The sequence below is a fragment of the Melanerpes formicivorus genome, unplaced genomic scaffold (genome assembly GCF_026170545.1).
Source record: "Melanerpes formicivorus ecotype bairdi unplaced genomic scaffold, bMelFor1.0.p_v2 SCAF_26, whole genome shotgun sequence".
Classification (NCBI taxonomy): Eukaryota; Metazoa; Chordata; class Aves; order Piciformes; family Picidae; genus Melanerpes; species Melanerpes formicivorus.
The window spans coordinates 5,705,835-5,722,872 of NW_027142378.1; the positions used below are offsets into that span (position 1 = coordinate 5,705,835).

General features: G+C 39.1%; 1 protein-coding gene across 1 annotated transcript in view; it reads right to left on the bottom strand.

The window, feature by feature from the left end:
- Positions 1–17,038, bottom strand: part of USH2A (usherin) — a 378,576-nt gene that overhangs the window by 132,924 nt on the left and 228,614 nt on the right. The window contains exons 38-39 of the mRNA XM_068153470.1: positions 5,416–5,566; positions 5,101–5,243 (exon numbers count right to left, since the gene is read on the bottom strand). Coding sequence (XP_068009571.1) covers positions 5,101–5,243; positions 5,416–5,566 — 294 coding nt within the window. The remainder of the gene's footprint in view (positions 1–5,100; positions 5,244–5,415; positions 5,567–17,038) is intronic.

Below are 17,038 nucleotides of genomic sequence, written 5' to 3' on the forward strand. Positions count from 1 at the left end.
TGTCTTTTCAGACAACTAATAGAATCAATAAAGATAGCAAGCATTTCTAAAAGCTGAAAACTGCATCATCTACCCTCTTGTCTTAGTTTCAATTTTAGAGTGGACAGAAAGATATTTTACCACTCCCCAAAGGAGTAAAATAAAAATGCTCCTCACAGAATTGGAAATTTAAATGGAAATACCATTTACAGATATTTACACTATTTGCACAAATGCAAAGCATCCACATTCACATTTCAGCTTACAACAACCTCATTAGCCAAAAACCTTCCAACAAACCAGACTTCAGCGCCCCCCCAGGCCTACTACCATTCCTCCCTACCCCTCTCAAGGTAAGTCAAATGGTGCAGATAGAAAACCATCTTTGCCAAGGTCAAGCCAGGCTGCAAGCCTCCCCCACGTTGCCGTATGAGATAAGGGCTGCATACTGGGAAGGCAGAGAGACAGGCAGAAATGGGTGAATTGATTCTACAACCCATTTATGTAGCAGATGCAGGGCTTATGGGGTAAATTAACAAAGTATTACAATTTCCTGCACCTATCTAGTTCCATGGAGGACTTTTCAACTCTATGATGAAGATATCCAGTCTTAAACCCACAACACCTCTTCTCTTGCATTTCCTCTCTTGTTTACACAAGGAAGCTTTAAGAGAGCAGGACTTCTCACTCTGAAATGAAAAGCTTTGAGGAGTGCACCATAGCATTCTATGATAGGAATAACACATCCCTGTTTGGTCAAGAAATAGCTCAGCTAATACATTGAAGAAGCTCTTCTATTTTTCCCTTCAACAGCTTCCATATGTAATCATCTCAGGTGACTCCTATGTGCTTTTGGCATTACTTATTGTGAATAAACACTGAACTGGCTTACAATTGCATACATAAGAGAAGGACTTGCAGTTACTTGTGTAAGAGCTGAAAACCAAAAAATTGGACTGCCTGACCGGCAACTCACAAAAACTTGTCTCTCAACTTGTGCAAGCCACCTAAAAAAGGCCTTCAATAGGGGATTTCTACACTGGAATTGTACATTGACTCATGGGACTGAAATGTAGTCAATGTAGAGAACATGCTGGTGACAAATGTCCCACTGTACCTAATTCATTGGACTGCAGTTTTTGCAACAGTCAAAAGAAAAGAAAGGAACAGGCAGCTTTTCTCTGAAGTAGCAATTTTGCTAGCTTAAAACCTGTCAAAATCAAGATGGATTTTCTCAAGCACTAGAAAAAGCCTTTCTCATCTGGGATCTATCCCTCTGATCAAAGATTACACTGTGTGGCTACCAGGAAAAATAATTTTGTGAAATATAAAGCTATGCCGTAAGAATGCAGAAGCTGCCATTGGGCCAGATTCAGGTAGCTACAACCAACTCCTTCACAGCTTCCTTCTCCTGATATGACAAAATGGAAAACCTAATTGAACTCTTCTTTTTTATACCTATAAATTTTTGGTTTATTTCTCAATGCAACACATAAAGATCCTCTCTAAGTTCAATGGCACATACTGACCTCTCAGGTCAGGGGTGATTACACTGATTGCAAGACAGTTATCTTAAATTTACATTAAAGTTACTGAAAGCAAGAGCTAAACCAGAAACTTCATCAATTGTTTCTATTTGTCTGGCAGTAAATAGCCTGATGCTGTACTCACTAAGATCACTGGAGTAAAGCTTTTACTAACACGTTTAGCAGGTTTAAAATTTTCATAGGATATAAGCATTATTGTTATCTGGCATGGGCAAAATAGACATTAGCAGATGTTTGGACTCCATTATTAGGGCCACACTCATGTACATGGAAGTGTTTGGAAATTATTTATTAGAATAAACCTTTATTAGAATAAACCAAACCAGGTTGGAAGAGACCTTCAAGATCATCATGTCCAACCCGTCAACCAATCCAGCCCACCCAAACAGCTAACCCATGGCACCAAGCACCCCATCAAGTCTCCTTCTGAACACCTTCAATGACGGCGACTCCACCACCTCCCCGGGCAACCCATTCTATAGCGCAATCACTCTTTCTGTATAGAACTTCTTCCTAACATCCAACCTGAACCTCCCCTGGTGCAGCCTGAGACTGTGTCCTCTTGTTCTGGTACTGGGTGCCTGGGAGAAGAGACCATCATCTACCTGTCTACAACCTCCCTTTAGGTAGTTGTAGAGAGTGATAAGGTCACCCCTGAGTCTCCTCTTCTCCAGGCTGAGCAACCCCAGCTCCCTCAGCCTCTCCTCATAGGGCTTGTGTTCCAAACCCCTCACCAACTTTGTTCCTCTTCTCTGGACTCGTTCCAGCAAGTCAACATCCTTCCTAAACTGAGGGGCCCAGAACTGGACACAGTACTCGAGGTGTGGCCTAACCAGTGCAGTGTACAGGGGCAGAATGACCTCCCTGCTCCTGCTGGCCACACTGTTCTTGATGCAGGCCAGGATGCCATTGGACCTCTTGGCTGCCTGGGCACACTGCAGGCTCATGTTCAGCCTACCATCGACCATTTTGTCTTGCATTAAACAATACACTAAACCTCCTAATTCATATATCATCAGATACAACAGATTTTACGACAGCAGTTTTTAATTTTTCCTTAATCATTCTTATTATTCTCCTAGTTCACTAAATATTTATCATAAATAAAACATAATATGCAGTTATATGGTAAAATCATCAGCTTGTGTTATTAGAACCCTGTGGACTTTAAAAGAAGGTGTGTTGATTTGCATCTATTGCTATCAAGGTATATGTGCACATACACACACCCATATATTTTATTCCTACAGCTATTTTATGTTTTGGTGAAACAGAAAAAGGCACATATTCACAGCAGAAAATTCAAGAACATGTGTATACACATACATTTCAACAGAAATAGGAAATTTCCACTGTCACATTGTACTTTAAATAGCCAAAGTCTCTTGGATAGCAGGGTCAGGAATTAAGTGTGCTTCCACAACAAGCTGTCAGAGTAAGCAGTTTTGTAAGAAGCATATTGAAACTTTGACAGAAATACTGCTTATATCCAATGACAATCATTCAGTCTTAAGCAATTGAGTTGAATATCCTTTCACAGATGGCAGCCTTCCACAATGACACCAAAATCTTTGTCACCACTGAAAGTTGGGAGTTTTTTGCAAATTACAAGGGTTCATGGATGCTGTGGACTTACATTCTATAGTAGCATCAATGCAAGTGGAAGAAGGCATTTTAAGAAAAATAACTTTTTTTCTTGGAAACATGAAGTTTATAAGTGTATGACAGAAGCTGATTTTGAGCTATGGTACAAGAGGCAGAAACATAGCTTAAGAGGTGAGTTGTTTGTCAATCTCAAAATATTTTAATTGTATTAAGCACTATCAGAGGCATTATATTTTTCTCCTCTTGTTCTTAAGTTTCCTTTGGCAACATCTAGCAACCACGCTAACTTGAGGCCTTTTTGCATCCAGGTTTCACAAAGGGTAGCATTTCATAGTACGCAAAGACCGTACAAGTTATGCAGTTCAAGACTAGATAGGAATGCACATCCTATATGGGCCCTCTTGTCTTATCCATAATTCCCAAACAGAGAATTTTAAAATTCTCCCCATATTGCTTTGCACAAAAACTAATATTTATGTATACTAACAAGTGATGCCTTTTTGATGCACTTCTCTGCTCCTCCTCTCTAAAAAGAAAGAACGCTTTGTGAACTATCTGGCCAGAGGTAAGGAATTGTTGTTGGTTAAGGGTTAACTGTTGTACCACACAGTAGAACTCCTCCCAGGGGGGTGGAAAGACCATTCCAAGTGGGAGGCACCCGATGATGGTAATGTTTTTTTCCCCTCCTTTTCCTGCCTGTTCTCTATTTAAGAGGCTTCTGCTTTCGCTTTGGCTGCATGAGAGGCAGACTCTGCTGGTGGGGAGCTGTTTTGCTGCTTAGTGGGTCCTAGTTCGTTAGCAATTCTCGTTTTGTATATGTATTCCTTTTGCTTTAATATCTCTTGTACTTTGTTTACTTTTGTAAATATTACTGTTATTAACTTCCAATTCTGTGCAAATGTTTTTATGTACTCCTTTGGGGTAAAAATCTACATTCTGTCCAGAGCTGTAGCTCAAACCAGGACAGCAATCATTGCCCTTTCAATGACATACTGGTTGTATGTTGTATACTGGTGCTTGAATGTAAAAGCAGAGAAAGCAACACAGTAATGAAACTGGTAATGAAACCCCACCACCACCCCAACATGTGCTGCCTTTTCCTGCTCAGAACGACTTTCATATTAAAGAAAGTGTGACAGGAAAAATAGATTCAGAAAATACATAATTTCTCTAAAATTTGGTACAGTGACATCATCCATGATTGATTGACAAAAAACCAAATAAACCAACAAATAATATGTCCTGCTACATTGTAACAGAAAACTGACAGCTCAGTTCCTTTTGAAAAGCTGGAAATTACGTATTTTGCATATGTATCATGTACAACAAGCTCAAGTTTTGTCTTATGTTTCTACTTACATAATTTAAGAGGTTCAAAATCCTACCATGTCAACTAAATGGCTTTACCTATATGCTACTTGAATCAAACTACATAGAGTGAGTCTGCAGAATGTAGAACTACTAATGAGGAAAATGATGGGTTAGGCAATGACAAACTCATTTTCAAACCACTAGATCACCACTTTGAATTAACAAAGATCACTGGGAATGACAAGTTCTGTACAGCTTAGCTATTCTTAAGCTAGAGATAAGAAAACTGTCATATACTATTAACTTCAACTTATTTTCTCTGCTATGACAGAAATCAGAATTGAGTCTGAATACAAAGGAATGCCACTTACAAAGCTGTACTTAAGAATATGTCTTAAACTAACCATATAAGAACATACTTATGGAGGGACATGATATAAAGAATTATACTGCTTCCAAAAGCTAGTATTTTTTATAAATATCTAAGACAACGAATACATGATCCCTTAGAAAGTATTATTGCAAGTTAATGTTCAAGAAATACTTTATTGCTTTTTGACCAAGAAAGCTAAGTATCCAAAAGAAATTCTGTGCAATGGCAGTTGAATTGTTATTTATATTTTCTGCTAAAGGAGTTAAGTAAGATCAGACTGCTTACTGTCTTCTGCTGTAGTCATTGAAGACCAGTTGCTATAAGCACTGCCATAACCATTGGAGGCAGCCACTCTTATCTTGTACTCAGTGTATGGCTGAAGATCTCCAACCCTGTGTTGCAAGGAAGCAGTAGGGCTGGAAAGCAAACTGCAAAGAAAAGCAGAATCAGTTACATCATTAAACATCCCAGCACCTAGAGAAAGACTAAAGCACTACATGTACTGTAACAAAACCAGCCACTCTAAAGGTGAGCCATATTCAAGATACTGGAATTATTCTTGCTCAGCAGTTGATGGTGGCCTTCCTATGTTCTGCGTACTCGAAAATGTCACCAGCAGAATGACTCTGCCACATCTGGAGTTGGTAGCTGGGCTCGCCTGGGGCATTGTTGCGAACTGGTGTAGACCAGACAACCTGAAGACTGGTCGGAGTGGCAGATGAAAGCCTTGGAGGCATCAGGCCATCTGGAGCTGTCGAAAAACATGGATGAATTAGAGCAGAGAAAACCACAGAGAACATATGCCGGGTGGAAACAAAATGCTCCATATACTGGAAAAACTGTTCCTCAGGATCAACAGCAATGTTAACATGGTCCATTTAGTTTAACATTTTCACTACTGAACAATGTTATTTCTTCATTTTCTTCTTTCCAATACAGTTACATGAACATCATTTTGCTACAAGCAAACCTCCAGACACCAAAAGTAATTCAGAAGCAACATATTTGCCACCACCTGTTCAAATATTATCTACTTCTCCTTGTGCCCAGCTCTGCCACCACGCAAAGTTAAAGAAATTCTCACCAGAATGTTACCCAGTAAGAGTAAAATAGATCAGGCTTTTTCTCACTCAAATACCTTCTCACTCTTATAAATTAATAATAATTTAAAAAGAAAACAGCAGATAATTTAAGGGGGGAAAAAAAAGGTCTTTCTGTAGAAATTGAAATAGATTCACTGAAGACTCAGACTCTAGCCTCTGTTTTGATAAGGAAATTAATTTTTATGAAGTCCAGGAACTGCAGAGCAAAATGTGTCAGTAATGATATCACCAATGACCTTTAACTGCTGCAAATTTCACTGCATGCAGTAAAAAGAACTATGCCAGTTTGCACCCCTCAGTTTATGGCTTTGTTTTTTCAAGAAGACAACAATCTGTTGAAGAAACTTCCTGTGTGTAAACACATCTGGAAGTTTTATATATAGCATATATCCATAGCCATAGCTCTGAATTTCTGTTCCAGAGATTTTAAATACTGTTAAGTTACTGCTTTTATAGTAGTGGTGTAGTTCTAAGCCTCAAGGCCCTAGTTGTAAGATTAGCAAACAGTATTTTTACAGTAAGTTTTATGATTTTCATTTACCACTTGTACATGAGGTGATTACTAAGAGGAAAGAAACAGGCTCTGTGAAACACTGAATCATTGTCTCCTTGGAACAGATGAAAAGATTGCATTGGCTCTGAAAAAAAAAAGTCATCAGACTGACACAATAGTTTTTATTTATGCTGATACACACATACAGAGGTATGTGAACTAGCATCTGAGAGCTTTACTCCCATTATAATTATACATACTAATGACCAGGGAACTTCTAAATTGTTCAGCTCCAGCTCAACACTGTAATACGTAGAAAGGAACAAGACACGTAATGGTGCAATCTAGAGACTCGTTCCCTCTCCCTTAAGTTCAAGGTCTGCCAGGTCTCACGAGAAATTTATTTACTAAAAGGTGGCTGCTGAGTCACCTGAGTTACTACCAGGTATTTTGCTTCTGAGAATTGAACCCTAGTCCTGTAAGCCTCCTTCATTTTTCAGGACAAGGTGAAGTAGAATAGGATCTCCATCTTCCCTCACTCCCTTCCTCACGTCTCTGTTACTCTTAAAAAAAAGCCCCCAAAAATGTTTGGGCTTGAGCCAGCCTAGTTGCCATTGAATGGTTCCTCCTTCCACTCTTTATCTAGACCTAAGCAATAAGGCTCCAGTAGATCCCAAGTAAACTTGAAATCTTCCTGTTTCTGAATCTAGGAGATATCAAAAACTAAGGTAATTCATGGTTTTCAAATCCCTTGCCAATACCTTCAAGGCCAATGAAGAGCTTGTCAGCACCTTAACTCAGAAGGAGGATGACTGATTCAACTTGAACAACCCCAAATGTCCCTCCGTCTGAGTCATCAAAATGAAACATTTGCACACTAAATGCCTCTGTATGTGAATTAAATTTCACTCTAAGAAGAAAATGGAGAACATGTATTTATCTCACTTAACAGTGTTCTACTTAGCGGCAACATAACAAATGTTGGAGTCAAGTTGTGCGATAAGGTGGTTTAAGTCTTATGAAGTACAGTACTCACAGACAGTCATGAATTACTTTGGCATCCTTTTATAAAGTGATTCCTAAAGTTGTTAGCAGGCAAACTCAGGCAGCATGAGAAAGATGGTGCAATTAATGTAAAAACTTTTATTAGAGGGTTTTAAAGCATTTAGATGAGATGATACTAACAGAAAGGCTCAATATTTCTTCAAAGCAGGGTGTTACCACATTTAAAACTGAATTGTCAGTAGCTTAAAATGCACTAGCTGTTTAAGTGCACACAGAAATTCTACTGTGGCAGTTTAGGCTGGGTGCCTCCTGTTACTGCCATATAAGTTACGCCTCCGGTGTCCTGAGGGTCCAGCCCAGTGAGGTGGACACAGGAAACAGTGTATTTCATACCCATAAATCTTGTGCCCTATAAATTAATCTGCAAAGTCATTCTCTTCCTCTTTCTTCCCTTTCTGCTCCCATGGGAGATGCTCCCTTTTGGGTAATGGTGGGGGAGTATCTCAAGGCTTCTTATGCCTGTCTGGGCCTAATGCCAGGAGGAGAAGGTGGGGGAGGAGGGAGGGAGGCAGTCTCAGACCTGGCCAGCCTGAGACTAGCCTATCAGTGGCAGGGGGTAGAAAGAGCCCTGGGGTTTTGGGTATACCCTCAGGTGGGGAGAAGGGAAATCTTGGGAACCTTTGGGTGTTCTGTGAGGGACTCTGTACGCTTTGGGATTCTTTGCCACTATGCTTTGTAGTTTCTGTAAAACATTAGTTGCTTTTCCAGTTAAACTTTCCATCACTCTGCAATCCATTTGTGTGTCATTCTTTTGTCCATCTTGGGGCAATAGAGGATCTGTCTGGCCTCAAACCAGGACATCTACACAGCAAGAAAACCTACATTTAAAAATGAATATAATTAGCTGAGCAGTAATTTGGCCAGGAAGCCAAAGTTCACATTGTTATTGAGGAGACAACTCACTGCAGAAGCCAAAGTATTAAATTTATTTCCAGTTCTGTTAGGACACTCCACCTTTGTCTTTCATTTCTCAGTCTATTAATTGGAGAAAATAACACTTATCCTTCTTTGTAAAGCTCTCTCAGATCTACAAAGTAAAAGGTCTGATTAAGCTTTATGTATGTATAGTGGTGGTTATTGTAGTGATACAGGAATGTTCAGAAAAGCCCAAAGATGTAGCTGTCTAAATGTCAATAAGTGTAAGTAATGTCAGCTAAATGTTCAAATCTCTTCTACCAAGAAAAGCACAACATAGGAAAGAGTAGGAAATTTGGACAAATCTCTTCTGTGAAGGTTGACTGCCCTGTAGAAAAAGCCAGGCCCACTACTTTCAAACCAACATGTTAGAATATACAGCAAATTTATTGAGTCTGAAAGACTTCCTGTATCTCACAGAGAATGGCCTCAGCTATGCACTAGCTAGTGCCCTCAGCTGTGTGCTTCTGAAGGAATGGGGCAAGGGGCAGGAAGGTAAAACAAATAAATTGTCAATACTCTGCTGAGTCATAATGAGAAAGGAACTCTATTAAACTAATCATGCTTTGATCATTAAAACTACAGAGCACTTCCCCCACCAAAAAGATAATTCTAAATTGCACACAAAACATCCTCTGACTGTTTCAAACACTTCTCATCACCAAGGTCTTCAGTGTAACATTTCCCTCAGCTTAACCCTTTTTATCCAATCCATATTCCCAAGAGACTCCTTACTACCCAAGTAATAAGTGGCAACCAGCAATAATTCTACTGCGAATTTCTCAGCAGAAGAGCCATTTATCTATCAGCTTGATATATCGTCTTTAAGATGCAATGTTGCTCAAAAAGCTCCCCTCAAGCTTTAATATGACCCTCAGGGGGCAACCACTCCACTTGCAACCTACTGAATCAACATCCAGCCCAGTAAATCCTCACTTAGCTGGGCAGAACGTCATGCTTTGGATATGAAGAGACTACAAAGGCAGAATAAAATATTTAATCAGATGTCAATTCTAATCAAAGAATTAACAAACAGCTCTGCAAAATAGTAAAACCTGAAAACTCTTTTAGGCTGACAATGATATATTGTATTCCAGATACTCAGGTACACACAGATGAGTCAAGAAAGATTTGGTCTGTGCTCAGCCACCAATGTGCTAAGCAGTCTTTGAAAAGTGTTTTCACTTGCCTCAGTTTCCTTACCTTAAACATATCATAGAATCACAGGGTTGGAAGGGACCTCAAGGATCATCCAGTTCCAACCCCCTGCCATGGGCAGGGACACCTTCCACTAGATCAGGTTGCCCAGAGCCACATCCAGCCCGGCCTTAAAAATATCCAGGGATGGGGCTTCTACCACCTCCTTGGGCAACCTGTTCCAGTGTCTCACCATCCTCATGGGGAAGAACTTCTTTCTACTATCTAAATCTACTCTCCTCTAGCTTGGATCCATTCCCCCTACTCCTATCCTTGCCTGACACCCTAAAAAGTCCCTCACCAGCTCTCTTGTAGGCCCCCTTCAGATATTGGAAGGCCACAGTAAGGTCTCCTTGGAGCCTTCTCTTCTCCAAACTGAACCACCCCAACTCTCTCACACTGTCCTCATAGGAGAGGAGCTCCATATGCAATCATAGTCAGTTTTGTAAGCATTTGTTTATTTTAGGACAGCAAGCCACTTTTGCATATGCAAAATTTTTAGCATGGATGATGCAATTGTATCTTACAAAAATATTTTCCATACATACATACAAAAACTAACTGCAGGCATTTATCTAGAGAGAAGGAAAATAAGCTGTCCAGGGTCATGCCTTAACAGTGAAGAAAAGTTTCAGTCGGACTGCCTTTAGATGAATGTCTCACTCCAACATGTTTACTCTCACTCTTTTCCAGGTTCAATTCACAAGCTCCATTTCTTTGCCTGAGTGTGGTGGCTGTTTAGATCCTCCTGATTTTCTATTTTAGGTGCTCATACTGAGGTAATCTCATTATGGCACTTTTTATGGCAATATGTTCTGCACGTTGACACTTGTTTCTTCTGATTTTCCCAGGTATGCCTGTTATCTAGTTGTTCGCTCAGTCCAAATAATTTCAGTCATTGCACTCTCTGTAATTCTCAACATGGGCATGTGGTTTTTGTTTAATTTAACCTCAAAGGCCACGATGGACTGTATGTCATCACTAGAAGGGCATGCTACTTATAAACCTTTATCTATTCACAAAGCAGAGGATTGCATTTTTGTTGCTTGTCTTGAAGGGTTCTTTGAAGCTTAGTGTGGTTTTGTTGTTAACTCTCCTTTCACAGCTGTCTTTCCTACTCAGTGTATAGCAACTATACACAGTGGCTCTTGATTTTTCATTTAATACATGTATTTAACCATGTTGTTTTCCACCTACTCAATGCCCAAACAGTGCATAGAGTATTCTTGGATTTTCTGCCTAATTTTATTATTTCACTGATAATCAATCTCCATCTAATGACACAGATACCAGGGCAATGCACCCCTTGTTCCACACACTTCAGAATATACAATGTGAAGAGTTCATTGTGGCCTTCTTGCCCTTCTGTGCTATCAGAACCAGCAAGAAAAGAGGTAAAAGAGTAGCAAAAAGTCTCCAAAAACTTCCCAGTCAATCCAAACCTGTTTACACCTCATGTTAGTAGAATTTTCTTTTCAGAAGTATAACACAAACAGGGTAATGAAATATGTTGTCCTCTCTTCATAATCTACCCTGGTTTATACATCTGATCTCTGCTATAGTGGTAATTTCACTTGAAAAGGTGTGGTTTTGTAAATCTTTTCACTTTTAGCATTATCTTTTAATGCTGCTTGCAAGGCACAATGTCACTTGAAAAAGAAGAAAGTAAGAAGTTCAAAACATCTAAAATGTATCTGGATTGAGTGTGTAAGTTTGAAATGCAAATTTTCCTCTACTTGCATTACTCAAGCTGTAGAGCACAATTTTAGTAGGGCCCTAAAATCAACATAGGCTTCCACACCTGAAGATAATTGTCTTTTAAAAATCCTAGAGTAAGCTTAGCAAGCTTACTCATTTCTCATTAATACTGCTTTAGCAAAAACCAAAATCAAAGTTCCTCCTTTTAATGAGCTTCTCCTCATGTACAGTCTTAGCATCTACAATCCAGATACAGGTCTCAAGTAAAAATGTATGTAAGATATGCCCCTTTCCCAAGTGCTATATTTTACTAGGGTCCACACTCTAAAAATGTCTTACAGACTTGTCACTCTTACCTCTATGTAAGAACTAACCTGCCTTCCTTCCTCGTGCTAGATAGAAGTTTATCCATGTTACTCATCAAGAACTTTGTTAAACTCTAAAAGCTAGAAAAGTATGCCAATAAGCAATTAGCTGAATGATTAATGATTTTAATACCTGTAATAAAGACAGTGGATGGAATTTATAACTGCCCAGTAAAACTAATTATTCATCAGACTGTTTAAAAGGATGACTAGCCAATAACTGTCATATCACAAAATTAATTATTTGTAAAATACTGTGAGGAAGAAACATAAGGATTGGTATTACAAAATCAGGCAGACGCCACAATTAAACAAACAGCTCCTCTGGGTTAATTGTGACTGGTTACTGGAAAAATGAAATATCTCTGTGAAGGGGCTTTGAGAAACTATCAGATCTATGACTTTTTACTTAGGGGAACCGATGTGGGAAGAGCAGGGGGAATAGAATCCTGTTTATCTTCATGCAGTGGCTTCAGCTTCCTGCATGAAGCAGCTTTGAAGATTAATTTCAGGACTTCCATTTTTGAAAGGGAAAAGGTGAAAAAAATTGACACAATCTTACAAATCTTGCAGCTTCCCTTACAACTGGACAGGCAGTGAGGGTAGTGAGCTATGACCGGAGGCTTCCATGCTGATGGAAACATCTCTTGTGAGAGTCTAAGTAGACTGCTAGCAAGGAGACACTGAAATTTCTTTCTTAATGTTGGTGGTACAGTTTTAAAGATCTGCAGGATGGCTTTTACGTTTTTTACTTCTGTCCAGGTTTGAGACAGGGTGGCTTTAAAAAATCCACAGAGCTGAGACCTCCATGAAGTCCAGAGTGTCCAGAAACTCCAGCCCCATGGGTGGACACAGGAGTTTGTGTAGACAACGATATAGAAGTTTGTGAAGACAGAATAATCTCTGTGTCCTGGGAAACAGAATACAGATTAAAATGCTGCAAGAATGGTTTCAAGTCTCCATAAAACTAAAAGAAATGTTCTATGAGAAACAAGACAACTTAGGGTTATGGGGAAAGAAGATGCATGACATGATTTCCCAATGAACTCCTTTTCAGCCTAACAATTCAGTGAAAGGGTCTTTAACATCACAGAAGATGAAAAAAGAACAAAGATAATAGAAAAGGCACAGAGGTGGTGGTCTTACAATATTAACCATATGCCTCAATCTGAAGCATACTTTTTAAAATTACTTGTAATATTGTTTTATTCTATGAAAATAAAAGGATTACAGAAAACAGCATTCTAGCTCAACAAGAGGGCCTGGATTCTACAAATGATTGTGGCTATACCTCCACTCATTGTGGCAAAAGAAACTGAGAAAATAGAGTGACCTATCTGAATGCTAAAGAAAGTGAGATCTTAGATCTGAATGCTCTCACTGAATATGAAGACTCCTGCCTCAAATGCTAGCATCACATGCACTCCTGCAGCATGGATATATCAATGGACTGTTACTCACAGAACAGTCTACGCTGTTGGCAGAAAACCACTGTGTTTCCAGATAATGTACATTTTGACAGAAACATTCAATTTATATATCCATAAGTGTACAGACTGGAGAACAATGCAGACTTGCAAATAAATTAGATCAGAAATAAGGCTTCCTGTAATTTTTAATCTGTAAATTTCTGTGGCGTACCTAAAGAATGGTGTGAAACACCACCATTGCTGTTGGAATTCAAGCTTGAGAGTAACCATAGATAGAGAACAGATCTGAGAAGATGAATGATTACCCAGCGTTAGGGAGCTCCTAAGCACAGTGGATGGTGTAGACATATATCTCGAATGTCACACAGACTTAAAGAATGTTAGGGGCTGGAAAGGACCTGGAAAAATCAACTAGTCCAACCTCCCTGCCAGAGCAGGATCACCTAGACTAGGTGACACAGGAATGCAGGTATCTGACAGGGTCACCTGACTATCTTGTGGCCATGAAACAACTGTGATGATATAATATTCCTACAACTGATGTTCACACACTGTTTCTTGCAAGGAGCTTGCAGGATTTCTGAAAGCTTTTGTGTATTCTAACTTATCTGATCTTCTGAAAGGCATCATTATGGAATATATGTATATAACATCTGAGAAAAGCAACTACTTCTTGGATATTTTGTTCATATATCAAAAACTGTCATAGGCGCACACTAGGGAATATGTTGTCAAAGAAACCATGGAATTATATCTTCTTATTTACCATTTTCTCTAAGATATAGGTGCTTATCACAACAATATCAAAGTGTATTCTATGTCAATGCACTGAAATATATTCCCACTGGAAGTTACAAAGGAAATTCAGAAATTGGGAATGTCCAGAATCTCATAAACATTAAAAACTCTAACTTCACAGATGGAGAGTCTCTTCTTTGTTTGCAAGAAGTGTTGTTCACCATCATTTCTGAAAGGTCATGGAGAACAGGGGAGATGCCTGAGGATTGGAGGAAAGCCAACACCACTCCAATCTCCAGAAAGGGCAAGAAGGAGCACCCAGGAAACTACAGGCCAGTCAGCCTAACCTCCACCCTTGGAAAGGTGATGAAAGAGCTCATTCAGGATGTCATCTCTAAGCAAGTTGAGGAAATACATTATTTGGAACAGTCAGCATGGATTCACAATGGGGAAATAATGCTTGACCAATCTGATAGACTTCTATGATTGTGTGACCAGCTGGTTATATGAGGAGAGAGCAGTGACTTTAACTTTGGCAAGGCTTTTGACGCTGTCTCCCCTTACATCCTCATAGGTAACCTTAGGAAATGTGGGTTAGATGAGTGGTCAGTGAGGTAGATTGAGCACAGAGTGTTGTGATCAGCAGTGCAGGGTCTAGTTGGAAGCCTGTGGCTAGTGGTTTTCCACAAGGATCAGTACTAGATTAGTCTTGTTTGAAATATTCATGGACCTGCATGAAGGGACAGAGTGTAGTCACACCAAGTTTGTTGATGATATGAAACTGGGAGGAGTGACTGATACACCAGAATGCTGTGCTGCCTGGATGGGCTCTGGGTAATGTGATCTAGTTGAGGATGCCCCTGTTTAGTGCAGAGGGGGTTGACTGGATGATGTTTGGAGGTCCTTTCCAACCCAAGCCATTCTGATTCTCTGGACAGCTTCGAAACCTGCCTGGATGTGTTCCTCTACAAACTGATCTAGGCACACTTGAGTTACCAAGGGGGGTTGGACTCGATGGTCTTCAGAGGTCCCTTCAAATGCCCACCATTCTATGATTCTATAAACACAGTGGAAGTCATTCCCTTATAATACTGAGGACAGTATTCTTGGAAAATTTACCACTTAAGGATCAATCAAGTGTTTTCTAAAATTTTGCTTCCTGGAAGCCTTATAAGTAGCATCCATAATCTCAAAAATGGAAGTTACAACCCCCCCACCATTTATTCCTTTGCTCCAATCTTCAAGCTATTAGAAATCATATTATCTTTTCTTGTTCACCTGAGTAGGACAAACCTGAAAACATAAATATTAAAGCAACAATACTTATTAGAGTAGAAACTCCAGGTTGTGTGTTATCTTAAACTGCTTCTCAATTCGCTCTGAGGCATTCAAAGCATATAGCCTTTGAAATAGCCTATACTCCCTAGTTTTCTTCTGCAAAGTACAGCATATGTCAGATTCAGACAAAACACAAAAAATGACTGTATATTTTATTAAAAGTCTATGTTTCTCCTCTCTTTCTTTTTAACAAAAGTCTAATTTAGTTGTTGTTCCCTTAGGTACAAAGAACACAGTTCATAATTCATTTGATATAAAATGTCAGTTTAGATTTTTGCATTTCTTTGATAAATGAGAAAAAACATGTACATTTCAATTTTCTTCTGTGAGGTTTTACTAACAGAATCCCCCCTCCCATTGTGCTGCTCAAAGACCTTTGTGTTAAATTAAACATCAAGATTCAGAAACTGTAGGGAGTGATATTTCCAAGACATACAGTACAAATATATGAGTCTGGGAGAAAAGGTAATGATTTTTCCTACCAGAAAAGTGATGTCTCCCTAAGAGCATCTTTGATCCTTGAATTAGTTCTCAGTTATAATTTAATATATCAAAACTGTCAGCAGCTTTCCTTATATTTAGACATAAAGTGATACAGTCAGCTTTACAAAGAATAAAATACAACATTCAGGGGATTGCTCCCCTCTCAACATGTGGTTGTGATTCCAAAATCCATCAATATTAATGGGGGAAATCTCTGTATATCAAAGGAGATGGCAGAGATTTAACTCCATAGTATCTGTCATCATTAACAATATGGAGGTTTTTTTTCCCTATATAACCAAATCACCAAATCCTGCCATTGCTTAACATGCAACACTCTCATGGGGGGGGTGGGGGGTGGGGGGTGGTAATCTGGACAATGGCAAAGAGTAGAATCAAAAATTTAGTTCTGGAAATAAAACTATTCTAATTAGGAAAATAACCACAGACCACTGTATATTATTCTCTTATGTAACACTTGAGACTGGGGCAAACAAAACTGAACTATCACATTTACAGAGTAAACAAGAATTCTTATCACTTCTCAAAATTGCCAACTGCAATGCTACGGCTGTCACTTCATGTTACAGTCTCATTCAAGAGCTGCACTATCAATAAATTAAGCTGTATTAGAAACTAGAAATAGGATCACATTTTGATGCTCACGCTGAGTATCAGCACTGGGAAAGAACATATGTCCAGATTCACAAATGTCCAGAACTCAGGACCTGTTTTCTTACCCCCCACTTTGTTGCTGACATGTAAATTACCTCATCCCAACCTAAGAAATGTCTTCAGCTGTGAGTTACAATAGTATTTTGTCTGTCTTCTCTTTCAATAAATAAGACTTTTTTCTTCCCCAATAGTAGCAGAGTTTCAGTAGGACAGATGGGCATTATTCTGTCTTCCTTATGAATCCAGAGATTAGTACACTGCTGGCAAGTGGGAGATGGGAATGTTAGTCACTTTAGGATGAGCAATCTAGATCTTTTTTTCAGCCAGTGCTCTTACAGAGATAAGCTGTGACAGGATATGAAAAGTATGACATCTCTGTTCCGCATAACTGTGGCAAAAATCCGTAACTATTTTATGGATTGGACCCTCTCTAAAAATAGCATATCAATTGACAGAAATATGATCCAGGTGTTATGCACTGAAGCAAAATATTTAATATTTAGGGTGAATAAAAAGCAATTCAGACAAGCCCATTCACACATGGAAATAATCTGTGCAAAATATACAGTTGACTTATCTGATGAATAGGGTAAAAGGATTACAGCTTTTTATACACTACTCAGCTACGCAGGAATGTTCATACAGCATTATTAAGTAGCTACTCAGTTAATGTCCTGTCCCAGATACTTTTAACAAATAAACCATTTGTAGTAATTATCTCTT